Source organism: Ovis canadensis, chromosome 17 (genome assembly GCF_042477335.2).
Source record: "Ovis canadensis isolate MfBH-ARS-UI-01 breed Bighorn chromosome 17, ARS-UI_OviCan_v2, whole genome shotgun sequence".
Lineage (NCBI taxonomy): Eukaryota > Metazoa > Chordata > Mammalia > Artiodactyla > Bovidae > Ovis > Ovis canadensis.
The window spans coordinates 52,323,132-52,341,786 of record NC_091261.1 but is presented as its reverse complement, the minus strand read 5'-3'; the positions used below and the strand labels follow the sequence as shown (position 1 = coordinate 52,341,786).

Here is an 18,655-nt window from a genome sequence, read left to right as displayed (position 1 = left end):
GCTCCTTGAATGTTTTAAATGACCAAACTCACTGCTGGCATGTTGTCATCCCCTACAGTGAATATTAAAGTATTTTTGACATGCAACAAAAAAGTTGCTTGACAAGATTTACCTCTTATGTTTTGTGGTTCAGGTTTAAAAAGTGTTTATATAACTGAAATAAACTCAAATTAAAAATATGATATTGATAAAATAACATATTTTATAAAAAAGTTATAGAAATGATATATTAAACTATGGAGATATACATATTATACCAAGAAAAATGAAAATGCATTATCACTGTTTGAATTATAATGCATGATATCTGGGTTCATCTCATGTCCATATTTTTTCATCTGCAAAGGGAATAAATGTCCATGATTGCTGAGATTACTCCCAAATTTAATACCATGATTATGTGATATGCAAATTTAGGCACTAAAACCCATATGCTAATATTGGTAATTTTTGCCAAATTTATGACCCTTAAATAGCTCCTCCTTCTATCAAAGATTGTAGTGACTTGTAGCTGGTCACCTCTGCTGGAATCAGTTCTTAAATAACCCTGGAAAATATTGTTTTTATTGTTCAGACTACAAAAATAAGGAAATTTCAGCTGTTTGAAGATTCCTAAGAAGTGAACAAAGTGAAATATCGGCCTCTAAGGAAAGTCTTTACCTACCAGTGGGTGAATCAAAACCAGACAATGTGTTGATTTGAGTATGTTGTTTTCAATATATTCTTTTTATTTTCAAGAGTCTTTCTTCCCAGTGAATTAAAAACTTATTTTTATTATTCAAAGAAAATAATAATAGAAAAGATGTTCATTTTGGTTTCTTGCCAATGGAGCTGTCTTTTCACTCTTGGAAATGTGATACATCTTCTGTGCTTATAAAGATGTTGCATTTTTATTAGTTTTCTAATCAAGACTTAAGGATAAATTAAAAAAAAAAAAAAAAACCTTTGACTGTGTGAATCACACAAACTGGAAAACTAGAGATGGGAATACCAGACCACCTTAACTGCTTCCTGAGAAACCTGTATGCAGGTCAAGAAGCAACATTTAGAACTAGACTTGGAACAATGCACTGGTTCAAAATTGGGAAAAGAATGTGTCAAGGCTGTATATTGTCACTCTGATTATTTAACTTGTATGCAGAGTACATCATGCAAAATGCTGGGCCAAACAAAACACAAGCTGGAATCAGAATTGATGGGAGAAACAGCAATAACCCCAGATACGCACATGACACCACCCTTATGGCAGAAAGCAATGAGGAACTAAAGAGCCTCTTGATGATAGTGAAAGAGGAGAGTGAAAAAAAAGCTGGCTTAAAACTCAACAAAGAACTAAGGTCGTGTAATCCGGTCCCATCATTTCATGGCAAATAGATGCGGAAATAATGGAAACAGTGAAAGACTTTTTTTCTTGGGCAAAATCACTGCAGATGTGACTGAAGCCATGAAATTAAAAGAGCTTGCTCCTTGGAAGAAAAGCTGTGACAATCTTAGACAAAGTGTTAAAAAGCAAAAACATTAGACATTATACCGACAAAGGTCTGTCTAGTCAAAGCTATGGTTTTTCCAGTAGTCATGCACTGATGTAAGAGTTGGACCATAAAGAAGCCTAAGTGCTGAGGAATTGATGCTTCTGAACTGTGGTGTTGGAGAAGACTCTTGAGAGTCCCTTGGACTGCAAAGAGATCAAACCAGTCCATTCTAAAGGAAATCAGTCCTGAATACTAAAGGACTGATGCTGAAGCTGAAGCTCAAATACTCTGGCCACCTGAGGCAAAGAGCTGACTCCTTGGAAAAGACCCTGATACTGGGAAAGATTGAAGGCAGTAGGAGAGGGGGATGACAGGAAGAGATGATTGTATGACATCATTGACTCAGTGACATGAGTTTGAGCAAACTCTGGAAGATAGGGAAGGACAGGGAAGCTTGGCATGCTGCAGTCCATGGGGTAGCAAAGAGTCAATCATAACTGAGCAACTAAACAACAATTAAGACATTATTTTTAGAGCAGGTTTAGGTTCACAGCAAAATTGAGCAGAAAGTACAGAGATTTCCTATATGTACCCTGTTCCTATACCTCACAGAGTCTTCCAATATCAACTTCCCTCACCAGAGTGATGCATGTGTTGGAACTGAGGAGCCTGTGTTGACACATGGCTTGTAATTACCCAAGGTCCATAGTTTATGTTACCATTCACCCTTTTTTCAGTTTTGTTTGTTTGTTTTGTTCAGGCTTTTCCCTACCACATTTCACAAGACTTAGTCTGAAAATGACTTTTGGCTATCTCCAAATAAAATTTACCCTTAGAGATGAAAATTCTTCCATCGTTGGCTTTTTCTTTTTTCTAAAGTATGTAATCCGTGCCAATCTCAAGGGAGTGAGCAAATTTCATAAATGTTTTTTTCTGTGCCACATTTTATATATGCTGTTATATGGAAGTGAATAAAATTAAAATCCAATATAAAAATAAACAAAGAAAAGAAAAGCCCACTCACTCTCAGCCTTGTGCATTCTACAGGTTTGGATAAATAGATAATAGCATGCTTTCATTGTTATTGTTTCACACAGAGCATTTCCATGGCTCTAAAAGCCCTTTGCATTTCATTTATTTATCCCTCCTCCCACCACCAACACCCGGCCACCACTGACTGATCGTTTTGCTATCTCCATAGTTACACCTTTTCCAGAAAGTCATACAGTTAGAATTATGTACTATGTGCCCTTTTTTGATTGGCTTCTTACACTTAGTCATTTACATCTAAAATTCCTCTGAGTCTTTCGGTGCCTTGGTAGCTCACTCCTTTTTAACTCCTTTTTGTCTTCATGTACCTCACATTATTTATCTTTTATTTATTGAAGACTATCTTGGTTGCTTCCAAGTTTTGGCAGTTATAAATAAAGCTGCTATTAACATGTATGACGATTTTGAGTGGGCTTCATGTCTCAACTCCTTTGGGTAAACACCAAGGAGTGTGTTGGCTTGATTACATACAAGTATGTTTAGTTTTGTAAGAAATGATCTGTCTTCCAAAATAACTGTACTATTTTGCATTTCCACTGACAATGAGTGAGAGTTCCTGTTGTTCCAGTGATGTTGGATCTTAATGAAGATTCTGTGATTTTATTCAGTGAAGCTACAAAGGGCATGTATTTAAAAGGCTTTAGAGGAAAGTAGAGATGACCTTATCACAGACAGCTCTTTCCCAGAGGGTAGACTTCACTTGAATTGGAAATTAAGAGAAGTGAATAATTTTAAGTTTATAATGTATTTCTTTTTTTCTTTTCTATGGTGTTAGTTGATTTCAGGCCATTGCCAAGAAGCTTAAAGAAAAGAGACACTTTGTAAACTTTCTTACAAGCTTAATTATTGTTCCTAGAGCTCATCATTTTTGACAATGTTGATAATTTGGTGATAAAGAAACAGTGTAATTATATTATGTGATTCTCTAGGGAGATATCATTTAGTTTGTAATGAATGTGAAAGTGAAGTTGCTCAGTCGTGTCCGACTCTTTGCGATCCCATGGACTGCAGTCTACCAGGCTTCTCTGTCCATGGGATTTTCCAGGCAAGAATACTGGAGCGGGTTGCCATTTCGTTTTCCAAGGGATCTTCCTGACCCAGGGATAAAACCCAGGTCTCCTGCATTGCAGGCAGACGCTTTACCCTCTGAGCCGAAGCGTCTGCCTAGTTTATGATAATTTTAACTGAATGATGCTATTTTTTAAATGGCTGTATAAAATGTATCAGACTATAAAACTTCTGACAGCCCAAAGTATGTTATACAAATGCTATTTTTATAGAAATTAATTGATGTTAAAGAAAAATTTTAAATGGTTATTAGTTTGGGCAATGCTGACCAATTAAAGTAACTGGAATTGTTACTGCAGGATTTCTCAGGGCCTTTAATATGCCAACATGAAAATTATTTTCTGAACTTATTGGATCAGAGTCTTATAGATCAGGATGGTGGTTTTCAAAACAGTGTAAATACAAGCTAATTTTGTAACAAGATAGTAATAAAAGGAAAAGAGAAGACAAACATGCAGGTCAATAACTTTGATTTTTAGTGTATTTTAAAACTCAAAATCCAGCAGTCCCAGTGTGCCTGGACTCCAAACTTTCAGATCCAAAACTGGGACAGGCCAAGGCAAACCAGGACAGCCCGTCACCTCATTATCCCTGAAATGAAGAGATCGGGATTCAAATTCCACTTTTGCCATATATTTTTGTGACCCTGAGAAAAATATAACTTGATAACTTGTAAACTTCACCTATACCATTGGAATAAAAGTATTTGTTGCATAGAGTTTTTTGTTTTTTTTTTTAAGGTCTTTCTAGGAAACTACCCGGCTCATGTTTGACACATAGAGAACTAAGTCTGCTTGAATTCTTCCTTTTTCCCTCACTTACCTTTCCAACTCCACTATGACATAGAAGAGACATTGTTTTGCTTATCTCGTTGATAACACACTTTGCACACAGACACTGCAGTTAACTTGCTCAAGGCAACAGAGTAGTAAATGCTGTAATCAGAGCTTGAGGCAGCTCTGATAGAGATCAGAAGATGCTGTATTAAATGCTTTCTAAACCATACTCAATTCAGTTTCAAGTGTCAAGGAAGATATGGAAATACCCATTCATAGGAAATTTTGACAGTTTCATAATACTAAAGCCTAGTACTTCGGTTTTGAATGATGTTTTCTTTTTTTCCCCCTATTTTTAAAGCACCATGCATATAACATATGTTTCAGAATAGGTGCTGTCACTATGACCCATAAAACTTTATATTACAGCCTAGTTACCCTCTGTATATTTGTCGCATTTTAAATGTATACAGAACTTCTTTTCTTCTCATTTTGTTTTTTGTCTATAAGATTAACATTTTTTGTTATCAGTGAGTAGAGAAATGTGTTGTCGAATAATATCTTATAACTATTGGGCAAAACAAACATATTTAAAATGCATAGATCATTTTACTTTTGAAAAATGAGTCTCAATAAAGATACACTTTAAAATGAAATAAAAAGTGCATTTGGAAAACGGACCGTAAAAATGTTTCCCCAGATTTCTTCTTCAAGTGTGGATAGGAGCGATTGTGGCAGAGCACCACAGCATATAATGGCACCCCACTGAAATATAAATTTCCAAGTCAGCTGAGGAATTTCACAGAACATAAACATCAGGACAGAGATGATGCATTTGTTTTCAAGGAAGGAGATTGTTCCATCGCCATCATGTTCCCTTCAAATTAATTTACATCTAGTTTAGTGAATGGCAGAATAAAATTGAAATATTTAACTATACAATCAAAAATGTGAACATATTTGTTGAGAAAAATAAATGAGCCACATATGCAGAACATAAACCAGAAGGAGCTCTGGATACAGAGGCTGTTGATTTTCTCTCAGCCCAGAATTGAGTCTATGATTGTGACTATTAATTTACAATGATAATAAGCTTGAGACGTGATTAGATTTGAACATTTGGTAAAGGTTGGAAGGATTTTTCTTCTTAGTGAGCTCATGCCCTGAATCATAATAGTAACATGCTGCATGGACTTAAATGCTTTTAGTTGATTCAGCCTCATCTTATTTTTTTAATGTAGTTCACCAGCATTTATAGACTCTGAAACATCTAGCAGATGACTTTGTAGATTTCTTCTAGTAGTATGAGCAGGGTGACTCAAGAAAGAGTTTGCCTTTTAACTATGATTGTAATTCCTGAGTACAAACTACAATACTGGCTTCTGTTTCTAATTCAGTGACCTAAACTTCATGATAAGAATTAAACTAGCAATAGACAGATTGCTGTATAAGAAAGCAAACTAATCAGTTTATTTTCCTCTAGGAGAAAAGAGATATGTGAGGCAGATAAAAGCTGTCATGATATATCTATTTCTCCAAGAAGTCTTTTCTTAAATAAATATGATTTAAAGCAATGCCTTTGATATAATACAAATTTTTTAAAAGCTACATGGATATTGTAGAGTACTTGGCAAGGAAATATCATCATGTATGTTTCCTCCCTCTTATTTTATTCTAATCATTTGTTTATTTTTCTTTCTTTTTTTTTGTTGATGGGATGCAATTATTTCTATTCTAATTTTCTATTGAAAAATATTTAGTTGTAATGTTGTTTTTCACTTATCTTATAGCTTGTATAATTTGTATTGCTACATAACCATTATTTTATTTTTTTAAATATCAGTTCAGTTCAGTTCAATTCAGTTGCTCAGTCATGTCTGACTCTTTGTGACCCCATGAATCGCAGCACGCCAGGCCTCCCTGTCCATCACCAACTCACGGAGTTCACTCAGACTCACGTCCATCGAGTCCGTGATGCCATCCAGCCATCTCATCCTCGGTCGTCCCCTTCTCCTCCTGCCCCCAATAACTCCCAGCATCAGAGTCTTTTCCAATGAGTCAACTCTATGAGGTGGCCAAAGTACTGGAGTTTCAGCTTTAGCATCATTCCTTCCAAAGAAATCCCAGGCTGATCTCCTTCAGAATGGACTGGTTGGATCTCCTTGCAGTCCATGGGACTCTCAAGAGCCTTCTCCGACACCACAGTTCAAACGCATCAATTCTTCGGCTCTCAGCCTTCTTCACAGTCCAACTTTCACATCCATAGATGACCACAGGAAAAACCATAGCCTTGACTAGATGGACCTTAGTCGGCAAAGTAATGTCTCTGCTTTTGAATATACTATCTAGGTTGCTCATAACTTTTTTTCCAAGGGGTAAGCGTCTTTTAATTTCATGGCTGCAGTCACCATCTGCAGTGATTTTGGAGCCCAAAAAGATAAAGTCTGACACTATTTCCACTGTTTCTCCATCTATTTCCCATGAAGTGATGGGACCAGATGCCATGATCTTCGTTTTCTGAATGTTGAGCTTTAAGCCAACTTTTTCAATCTCTTCTTTTACTTTCATCAAGAGGCTTTTGAGTTCCTCTTCACTTTCTGCCATAAGGGTGGTGTCATCTGCATATCTGAGGTTATTGATATTTCTCCTGGCAATCTTGATTCCAGCTTGTGTTTCTTCCAGCCCAGCGTTTCTCATGATGTACTCTGCTTAGAAGTTAAATAAGCAGGGTGACCATATACAGCCTTAACATACTCCTTTTTCTATTTGGAACCAGTCTGTTGTTCCATGTCCAGTTCTAACTGTTGCTTCCTGACCTGCATATAGGTTTCTCAAGAGGCAGGTCAGGTGGTCTGGTATTCCCTTTTCTTTCAGAATTTTCCACAGTTGATTGTGATCCACACAGTCAAAGGCTTTGGCATATTCAATAAAGCAGAAATAGATGTTTTTCTGGAACTTTCTTGCTTTTTCCATGATCCAGCAGATGTTGGCAATTTGGTCTCTGGTTCCTCTGCCTTTTCTAAAACCAGCTTGAACACCAGGAAGTTCACGGTTCACGTATTGCTGAAGCCTGGCTTGGAGAATTTTGAACATTACTTTACTAGCGTGTAAGACAAGTGCAATTGTGCAGTAGTTTGAGCATTCTTTGGCATTGCCTTTCTTTGGAATTGGAATGAAAACTGACCTTTTCCAGTCCTGTGGCCACTGCTGAGTTTTCCAAATTTGCTGGCACATTGAGTGCAGCACTTTCACAGCATCATCTTTCAGGATTTGAAATAGCTCTACTGGAATTCCATCACCTCCACTAGCTTTGTTCATAGTGATGCTTTCTAAGGCCCACTTGACTTCACATTCCAGGATGTCTGGCTCTAGATGAGTGATCACACCATCATGATTATCTGGGTCGTGAAGATCCTTTTTGTACAGTTGTTCTGTGTATTCTTGCCATCTCTTCTTAATATCTTCTGCTTCTGTTAGGTCCATACCATTTCTGTCCTTTATCGAGCCCATCTTTGCATGAAATGTTCCCTTGGTATCTCTAATTTTCTTGAAGAGATCTCTAGTCTTTCCCATTCTGTTGGTTTCCTCTATTTGTTTGCATTGTTTATTTATTTTAATTGGAGGCTAATTACTTTACAATATTGTATTGGTTTTGCCATACATCAACATGAATCTGCCATGGGTGTACACGTGTTCCCCATCCTGAACCCCTCTCCCTCCTCCCTCCCCATACCATCCCTCTGGGTCGTCCCAGTGCACCAGCCCCAAGCATCCTGTATCCTGCATTGATCCTGGACTGGCGATTCATTTCATATATGATATTATACATATTTCAATGCCATTCTCCCAAATCATCCCACCCTCTCCCTCTCCCACAGAGACCAAAAGACTGTTCCATACATCTGTGTCTCTCTTGCTGTCTTGCATACAGGGTTATCGTTACCATCTTTCTAAATTCCATATATATGGGTTTGTATGCTGTATTGGTGTTTTTCTTTCTGGCTTACTTCACTCTGTATAATCGGCTCCAGTTTCATCCACCTCATCAGGACTGATTCAACTGTATTCTTTTTAATGGCTGAGTAATACTCCATTGTGTATATGCACCACAGCTTTCTTATCCATTCGTCTGCTGATGAACATCTAGGTTGCTTCCATGTCCTGGCTATTATAAACAGTGCTACGATGAACACAACCTTTATTAATAGAACTTCTTATTGTTTGAATAGTGAAAGTGAAAGTCACTCAGTCCTGTGGGGTCACCTCTTTGTGACCCCATGGACTATACAGTCCATGGAATTCTGTAGGTCAGAATACTGGAGTGGATAGCTATTCACTTCTACAGGGGGTTTTCCCAACCCAGGGATCAAACTCAGATCGCCTTCATTGCAGATGGATTCTTTACCATCTGAATCACCAGGGAAGCTAATGTTCACATAATGCTTCCACGTGTATGCTTCCGCACATATGTTCACATAAGCTTTCCACAGAAAGCGTAGTTTTTAAACATTCTTTTATTCTCATAGATTCCTTATAATTTTTGTACATTAAGAATGATGTTGGAATTAATATCCTTGTATGAAAGTTCTCTCTATTTGAGAATGTTTTCTTAGGAGAGGCTCCCAGAAATCCAGGAATACAGATGGCCTACATGGTAGGCTTTCCTGATAGCTCAGTTGGTAAAGAATCCACCTCCGATGCATAAGACACCGGTTTGATTTCTGGGTTGGAAAGATCCCCTGGAGAAGGGATAGGCTACCCACTCCAGTATTCTTGGGTTTCCCTGGTGGCTTAGCTGGTAAAAAATATGCCTGCAATGCGGGAGACCTGGTATCCCTGGGTTGGGAAGATCCCTGGAAAAGTGAAAGGCTACTCACTCCAGTATTCTGGCCTGGAGAATTCCATGGACTATATGGTCCATGGGGTAACCAAGAGTTGGACACGACTGATTTTCACTTTCACATGGGTATATAACACAGTGTATTTTACTAATTTCTTGCTTGTACAGTTTGAAGGAAGAGGTTGCAGATTTGGGGAGAAAATAGAGATGGGTTTGATTTAGGTCCATCTAGTAGTGTTATTTCCAGGAAACTAAAGTGCAGCCACCCAAGAGATAACGTAGATTTGTGAAGAAGGGCTCATGTATATCCCTGCAGTGACATTGCTTAAGAAAATTTAGCAATAAATGTGTATATCTTGCAATTAACAGCATCAGTCACAGTCCTGTGGTCTCAAAATCATTTTCTTTTTCTTCTTCCTCCTATCACTTTCCCATCAAATTTGATTCATTCATGTGGTAAAATGAAACTGATTCACCTATTCATGAAAAAATTATAATAATAACTTCACACTCTTTTTTAACACTAAAGATACGATATATTAAACAATTTCTAGATTCAGGGAGGTGGTAATTTGTACTACATAAGTTACTTTCTCATTTGCCTTATTGTAACATCTCTCATATTAAAAAATAAGCAAGAAAAATATCTATCAACCATTGGATCAATTTATAACACTAAATGGTATATTAGATTCTACACATGGAAATCACCAGATGGTCAATACCAAAATAATTGATTATATTCTTTGTAGCCAAAGATGGAGAAGCTCTGTACAGTCAGCAAAAACAAGACTGGGAGCTGACTGTGGCTCAGATCATGAACTCTTTATTGCCAAATTGACTTAAACTGAAAAAAGTAGGGAAAATCACTAAGCCATTCAAGTATGACCTAAATAAAATCCTGTGATTATACAATGGAAGTGACGAATAAATTCAAGGGATTATATCTGATAGAGTGCCTGAAGAACTATAGATGGAGGTTCATGACATTGTATAGGAAAGTGATCAAGACCATCCCTAAGAAAAAGAAGTGCAGAAAGGCAAAATGGTTGTCTGAGGAGGCATTACAAATAGCTGAGAAAAGAAGAGAAGCTAAAGGCAAAGGAAAAAAGAAAAGGTATATCCATTTGAATGCAGCATTCCAAAGAATAGCCAGGAGAGATAAGAAAGCCTTCCTCAATGATCAATGCAAAGAAATAGATGAAAACACTAGAATGGGAAAGACTAGAATCGCTTAAAAAAAATTAGAGATACCAAGGGAATATTTCATGCAAAGATGGGCACAATAAAGGACAGAAATGGTATGGACCTAACAGAAGCAGAAGACGTTAAGAAGAGGTAGCAGAAATATACAGAAGAACTATACAAAAAAGATCTTCATGACCCAGATACCACGATGGTGTGATCACTCACCTAGACATCCTGGAATGCGAAGTCCTGAGAAAGCATCACTATGAACAAAGCTAGTGGAGGTGATGGAATTACAGTGGACCTATTTCAAATCTTAAAAGATGATGCTGTAAAAGTGCTGCATTCAATATGCCAGCAAATTTGGAAAACTCAGTAGTGGCCACAGGATTCGAAAAGGTCATTTCTCATTCCAATCTCAAAGAAAAACAATGCCAAGAATGTTCAAACTACTGCACAATTGCACTCAGCTCACACACTAGCAAAGTAATGCTCAAAATTCTTCAAGCTAGACTTCAACGGTGCTTGAACCGTGAACTTCCAGACATTCCAGCTGGATTTAGAGAAAGCAGAAGAACCAGAGATCAAATTGCCAACATCCACTGGATCATCAAAACAGCAAGAGAATACCAGAAAACATCTACATCTGCTTTATTGATTATGCCAAAGCCTTTGATTGTGTGGATCACAACAAACTGGAAAATTCTTCAAGAGATGGGAATACCAGACCACTTGACCTGCCTCCTGAGAAATCTGTATGCAGATCAAGAAGCAACAGTTAGAACTGGATATGGAACAGCAGACTGGTTCCAAATAGGAAAAGGAGTATGTCAAAGCTATATATTGTCACTCTGTTTATTTAACTTATATGAAGCATATATCATGTAAAATGTCAGGCTGCATGAAGTGCAAGCTGGAATCAAGATTGCCAGAAGAAATATCAATAACCTCAGATACACAGATGACACCACCTTTATGGCAGAAAGTGAAGAAGAACTAAAGAGCCTCTTGATGAAAGTGAAAGAGGAGAGTGAAAAAGCTAGCTTAAAACTCGACATTCAAAAAGGAAGATCATGGCATCCAGTCCCATTACTTCATGCCAAATAGATGGGGAAACAGTGGAAACAGTGAGAGACTTTATTTTGGGGGGCTCCAAAATCACTGCAGATGGTGATTGCAGCCATTAAATTTAAAGACACTTTCTCCTTGGAAGAAAAGCTATGACCAGCTTAGACAGCATATTAAAAAGCAGGGACATTACTTTGCTGACAAAGGTCCATCTAGTCAAAGCTATGATTTTTCCAGTAGTCATGTGTGGATGTGAGAGTTGGACTATAAAGAAAGCTGAGCATCAAAGAATTGATGCTTTGAATGTGGTGTTGGAGAAGACTCTTAAGAGTCCCTTGGACTGCAAGGAGATCCAACCAGTCCTTCCTAAAGGAAATCAGTCTTGAATATTCATTGAAAGGACTGATGTTGAAGCTGAAACTCCAATACTTTGGCCACCTGATGAGAAGAACTGATTCCTTGGAAAAGCCCCTGATGCTGGGATAGACTGAAGGCAGGAGGAGAAGGTGATGACAGACAATGAGATAGTTGGATGGCATCACTAACTCAATGGACATGAGTTTGAGCAAGCTCTGGGAGTTGATGATGGACAGGGAAGCCTGGCGTACTGAAATCCATGGGGTTGCAAAGAGTTGGACATAACTGATCAACTGAACTGAACTGAATGGTATATTGCAATTTCTGTTAATATATCTTTTCACTGAACTGGGAGGGAATGTGAATCCTGTAAAGATAGAATCTGTATGAAGATTTCTGACCTGCCTTCTTTCCTTCCTCCCTCTCTCTGTTTTTTCTTCCCTCCTTCCCTTTTTCCTTTCTTCTTCCCTGCTTCCCTTCCTTCTAAGTAAGTCTCTTAAGTGTGCCCAATGTGCCCTGAGCTCTGAGAATTCAGTGGTCACAAATAAGTTTTCTGCTTCCTTAGAGTAACTGTTCTAGTGGGGAGAAGAGATCAATTAGACAAAGAATACATGAAGAGGATACTCAGATACTGGTGGTGAATATTAAGGTAATAAACAAAGTCTTCCCTGGTGGCTCAGAGGTTAAAGCGTCTGCCTCCAATGCGGGAGACCCGGGTTCAATCCCTGGGTCGGGAAGATCCCCTGGAGAAGGGAATGGTAACCTACTCCAGTATTCTTGCCTAGAGAATCCCATGGACGGAGAAGCCTGGTAGGCTACAGTCCACGGGGCCGCAAAGAGTCGGACACGACTGAGCGACTTCACTTCACTTCACTTCACTTCAAACAAGGTTACATGAAGGAAAGTGATCGAGGGTGGGCTGGGCATGAAGGGTACTGCTGAGGAAGTCATGTTTGACCACCTGGATGTAATTTAAAGCCATGGAATGAATGACATCACATAGAGAGAGCAAGGAGGGTTGGTGTGAAAATTTAGAAAATTTGTCTTAACAAATGTTCCTGTGAAAGAAACAGAAAAAAAGATGATGGAAATTGAAGGGGTATAGGAACCTAATAAGCAGTTATCTATTACCTCTCATCATCATCATCATTATTATCTTCATCACCCATCTATCTATTTAATCTACCTAGCTATGTATTTCTTTCCTCCTTATTGGTAGTAGGAGATATTGGAGCAGTGGATTTGCTATTAGAGATGATCCAATAGAGGAAAAAGGCTGATGTGAGGTTTTGACAGTATATCTGCAGAAAAAAAAAAAAATGTCCTCAAGAGGATGAGAGAGGTGGGGTCAGTGTGATACTGTGGTTTTTCACCCAGCTTCACTGTACTTGTTACTTAAACATTAAAATAATACTGAATAAAGAAATTTTCTCAGCAGTCAGTAAAGCTTTTATGTTAAAATGTGATTTATCATTACTGGCAGCAGCATCATACCTTGATACGTGGTAGTATATACACAGGAGGCTTCCCTGGTAGCTCAGCTGGTAAAGAATCTTCCTGCAATGCAGGAGCCACCGGTTCAATTCCTGGGTCAGGAAGATCCCCTGGAGAAGGGATAGGCTACCCATTCCAGTATTCTTGGGCTTTCCTGGTGGCTCAGATGGTAAAGAATCTGCCTGCAATGCAGGAGACCTGAGTTTGATCCCTGGGTTGGAATACTTAGCCAGCCCATGTTGGCGCTTAGTTATTTTCTGTAGTAGTTATTTCATGTAGTATTTATTTTCTGTTTGACCCTCAGCTCCTAAAATAATCCTGCTGCCCCACTGAGATCTGAATATCATAAGCTTGGAACCAATATTATCATAGATTATTGAACCATGAGGGGACATAGAAATCATGAAGTGTGGTGGTTCTTCTCATTGATTATCATGATCACCTAGGGAAGTTTAAAAACAAACACCCCAGATATAGAACACTGCAGATCTATTTGAGCATCACTGGGATGGAATTAGAGAGTAAAGATCCTGAAATTAATCAGTATTCTTCCCATATTTCCAGTTGACTCTCTCTTCAGACAGTGGAGAAATATTATTTTGTTAAGTTCATAATTCCGTGTATCACCAATCAGGCCATAAAGTGATACTGCAATGAGAAACTAGTTGGAAAAATGAAAACTCAACACAACTAGAAAACATCAACTTGAAATAGACGAGATGTTAATATAATTGAAATGTTTAGAATCAAGGGGACAATCCATAGTTCCAATATTCTATACTCCTCCTCCTAGATTCTGAGGGTTCTAGAAGTCAAACTTGTGTCTAAATTCTTGGACTCTGATATGGCACGTATGGTGGGCAACTGGAATTCTGTTAGCCAGTGCACAGGAAATCTTTGAATTTTCTCCCATTCTTATGAAATGTGTGATGCTTTTCAGTATACTTCTGCTCTGACATATGACGCTGTTCAAGTGATGACCGAAGCTTTTCGAAACTTACGGAAGCAGAGAATTGAAATCTCCAGAAGGGGAAATGCAGGAGACTGTCTGGCAAATCCAGCGGTGCCCTGGGGACAAGGTGTAGAAATAGAAAGGGCCCTCAAACAGGTCAGTCACTGAAAATGATTGCGATGCAACTTAAGGGTGGCCACTATTTTTTTCCTGCTGCATTAGTCATTCTTATCTTATACCTTCTGTTTTATGTAGAGGGAATAGTATTTCCTACCTACACAAAGGTAGGTTGAAGAAAAAAAAGAAAGCTAATGAGTGTCATTTCCTTGACTTACATCCTGGGAGAGTCCTCTGGTCAACCAGTTTGTGTCTGGTTGAAGTGAATTTATAACTGTATCCTTTCCCATTTCCTCATTAGGTGCAGGTTGAAGGTCTTTCAGGCAATATCAAGTTTGACCAGAATGGAAAAAGAATAAATTATACGATTAACATCATGGAGCTTAAAACGAATGGGCCCCGGAAGGTAAATCATTAGTGAATTGAGGGCTTTCTGTCTGTATGAGGAGGTGGGTTAGTGGGCCCACCACCTCATCTTCCAGAGTCCTGGAGACATGTATTCACATAGATGGACTCCACAACTCCAGAAACATGTATTTTAAAATCTTTTTTCTAAATAAAATCTATTTCTGGTAAGTAATACTGAAATGATTTTAAAATAACTATGAATAAAACAATTATGCATTTTTTAAAGACAGAGGTAGAAAGAGTTTAATGAGAAGAAAAAGAACTATAGCTGAAAGGTTATGGTTCTGGAGACCAAACATAGCCAGTGAAATGTGCATGTAACTTTCAAGTCATCATTTTTTTTCTTCTGTTATGGCTAAAATGCCATTGTTTGAATTTTATGTTTCTATATGATCACTCCCATGAAAATTACCCTTGGGGAATATGAAAAGTGAGCATGAAGGGACAATCTGTTTTTAGGAATGGTTTTTGCAGTGCCTTTCTATTCTTACTTGATTCACATACCTAAAAGATACATGTCTTTTTTCTTCTCTAATTGCCGTGGCTAGAATTTTTAAAGCTATGTGTTTAGGACAAGTCTAGTTAGGACAGGTGTAATTTCAGATTCAGGCATGGGTTTGAAAATAACTCGGTGCCTTGGTAATAGAAAGGCTGTGGATCCAAGTGCACTCTTTCTGTGTCTTTTTTTCAGATCGGATATTGGAGCGAAGTTGACAAAATGGTTGTTACCCTCACTGAACTCCCTTCTGGAAATGATACCTCTGGGCTTGAGAATAAGACAGTTGTTGTCACTACTATTTTGGTAATTAGCTACAAATGCCTCTGTTTGACATTATTTTTTCTTAAGAAAAACATCTGCCAACTAGTTTTTCTGCTTATATTTTAGGATAATAACTGATAGGGTGATGCTTTTGAATGTTTCAGTCATTCATAGCATGTTATTCTGTTTAAAGGGATCACAAATGAGCTAAAGCATTCAAAATATTTCCTCTCCACTTCAAGAATGAACTTTAGCTTTATAGATAATTCATAACCTGGTGTTTGGGGCTTCCCAGGTGGCTCAGTAGGAAAGAATCTGCTTGCCAGGAGTTTCAGGAGATGTGGGTTTGATCCCCGGGTGGGAAAGATTCCCTGGAGGAGGAAATGGCAACCCATTCCAGTATCCTTGCCAGGATATAATCCCATGAACAGAGGAGCTTGGCAGGCTACAGTGCATGGGGTCACAAAGAGTCAGACATGACTGAGCGATTGAGCATGCACTCAATGTGGTGCTCACACGTGTGAACATCTGGGGAAAGTCTGGAAGAGCCTTCCTTGTATTCCATCAATGTTTCACCTTTCCACTTCCACACTATTCTGGGTCCATTCTGTCCTTTCATTTGTTATTAATACGTGGTTTAATGTCAGCTTCTTTATCTTCCTGTGGAAAGGGGAACTTCTGAAAAACAAGGGTGATCTCCTTTGTTTTTAACCCCAAGTCTCCACATAGTAATTGGCACATAGCTAGTGCTAAGTAACAGCATTGAACTGGATCTTGAACACTGAGGCTCTGGATAGATGGTTAGGAGATGTAGGTCATCATGACAAGCTGTTGATGTAATAAAATGGAGGAAATGAAATGGGGTTCACTAATAGTGTAGGATTTTGCAACAGAATAGCCTTATTTTGTTTTACTAATCCGTGATGCAGTGAATTGGTGGGATTCATTATGATAACAATATTGAGAAGAAAATATAGTTAGGCTAGTAAGGGATTTGAATAAGAACATTGGTTGGCACTTTGAAAGTCTTAATAAATGTAAGCTAGGTATTTGAGGATTTTTGTCTTAATCATGCTATTGAGAACTATCTCACTGGCCCCCACATATGCTTAGTGTCACTTTCCAATGGAGAAAATTAGGCTGGTGTTATGACATTTTTTCATGCTTCTTTATGGTGTTTGCAGAGGAATGCTACTCTCTAGCTATCTGTGTAGCATAATTCTAGGATATTATCTCATAAAGGAAATTTGATCTCAAGTCTGAGAGGGTAGCATCTGTAATCACCATGGCAACAACTTTTTCAGTCTGCACATCACTGGCCACAGACCTGATTAGAACGTGAACCTTGTCCTTGAACTAGTAGTGATACAGGGTTTTGGGTGAATGGTGGTTCTTTGGAGTCAAGGCAGCCCTAATTTAGAACAAGACAGTGGTGAATCCAGAGTTAACTGAAACAGATGTTGAACACATTATTTTTCAGCAAGCCCTAAGAATTACAAACATGACATGGGGGTATACCAACTTTTGAGTCTCTTGTTTACTTGATATGGCCAGGTACAAGCCATATTAATGAAATATAAATGAAATATAATGAAAGATATATGAGAATCTTTGCTCAGAAATGTTATCATTAATTTTCCTCATATTTTCCACTATCTGTATTCTACAATGTCTCTAGCTAACAGGTAATAATTAAAAATAATTAAACCAGAAGATTTGAATCAATGAGAGCAGATAATTAATACAGCTGTTTTGATCACCTAAAGCACTTTCTTTCTGTATAGGAATCCCCCTATGTTATGATGAAGAAAAATCATGAGATGCTTGAAGGCAATGAGCGATATGAGGGCTATTGTGTTGACTTGGCTGCAGAAATCGCCAAACACTGTGGGTTCAAATACAAGTTGACCATTGTTGGGGATGGCAAGTATGGGGCCAGGGATGCAGACACGAAAATATGGAATGGGATGGTTGGAGAACTTGTATATGGGGTAAGTACAACTCTTCTTACAGATAAAATCATTCCATTTGAACTCTTGCTGAGGGAATGCTTGACTTCCATGCAACGTACCAACATCTGAGGTTGTTGGTTTCCCACATTACTCAGGAATACCGTCTTGTTTCTTTGTAAACATTTGAAGATGAAGGATGAAGTCAGAAGCAAAAATGCAAATGGAGACAGGCTTCATCTGTCTTGAAGCCTATGGGCCATATGCATTTTTCAAAGATCGCAAAAGCATGGATACAGATGTAGTTCTCATAATCAAGCCAGAAGGGTGTTCTCTGTATTTATTGAAAAGGAGGCATATTTGGGGAACAAACTGCTTTTCCTCTGTTTATTATTTCCTGGGATTCCACCAGGGAAATAGTCATTCCTGTATCCTGCTTTCCTGTCCTACCCATTGAGCCAATAGCATAACTATGATTCCTTCCTGACTGGGAGTCCTGGTTCTATTACTGTCCTCTGTTTCCCTTGCAGAAAGCTGATATTGCAATCGCTCCGTTAACCATCACCCTTGTGAGAGAGGAGGTGATCGATTTCTCAAAGCCCTTTATGAGCCTCGGGATCTCTATCATGATCAAGAAGCCTCAGAAGTCCAAACCAGGAGTGTTTTCATTTCTTGATCCTTTAGCCTATGAGATCTGGATGTGCATTGTTTTTGCCTACATTGGGGTCAGTGTAGTTTTATTCCTGGTCAGCAGATTTAGCCCCTACGAGTGGCACACTGAGGAATTTGAAGATGGAAGAGAAACACAAAGTAGTGAATCAACTAATGAATTTGGGATTTTTAATAGTCTCTGGTTTTCCTTGGGTGCCTTTATGCAGCAAGGATGCGATATTTCGCCAAGGTTGGTTACTCGCCTGCTTCAACTTTGTGCATTTTAGGTCTCGAGTGGACATTCATGGTGTTTATGAATTCACTGTAAAGAAGTTAGCAGCTGCCGGCTGTCTGTCCAAGCAGTGTAAGACTCTTAAGGACAGACTTTTACCATCGGCGTAAGCCTGTGAAATATTTGAGCAACGTTCTTTGAATGTTGGTCCTGTATTTCCCTGGTGAAATTGTACACACCATGGAGAGGCTATAAAATGCATAAGGTTCCAAT

The 18,655-nt window shown here is 38.4% G+C and overlaps 1 protein-coding gene across 2 annotated transcripts in view; it reads left to right on the top strand.

Moving 5' to 3' along the window:
* The window catches only part of GRIA2 (glutamate ionotropic receptor AMPA type subunit 2), a 194,248-nt gene that overhangs the window by 133,346 nt on the left and 42,247 nt on the right, over window positions 1–18,655 (top strand). For both annotated transcript variants that reach the window (XM_069557599.1, XM_069557598.1), the window contains exons 7-11: window positions 14,254–14,421; window positions 14,684–14,788; window positions 15,482–15,592; window positions 17,335–17,541; window positions 18,030–18,400. In XM_069557599.1, the coding sequence (XP_069413700.1) occupies window positions 14,254–14,421; window positions 14,684–14,788; window positions 15,482–15,592; window positions 17,335–17,541; window positions 18,030–18,400 (962 nt within the window). The remainder of the gene's footprint in view (window positions 1–14,253; window positions 14,422–14,683; window positions 14,789–15,481; window positions 15,593–17,334; window positions 17,542–18,029; window positions 18,401–18,655) is intronic.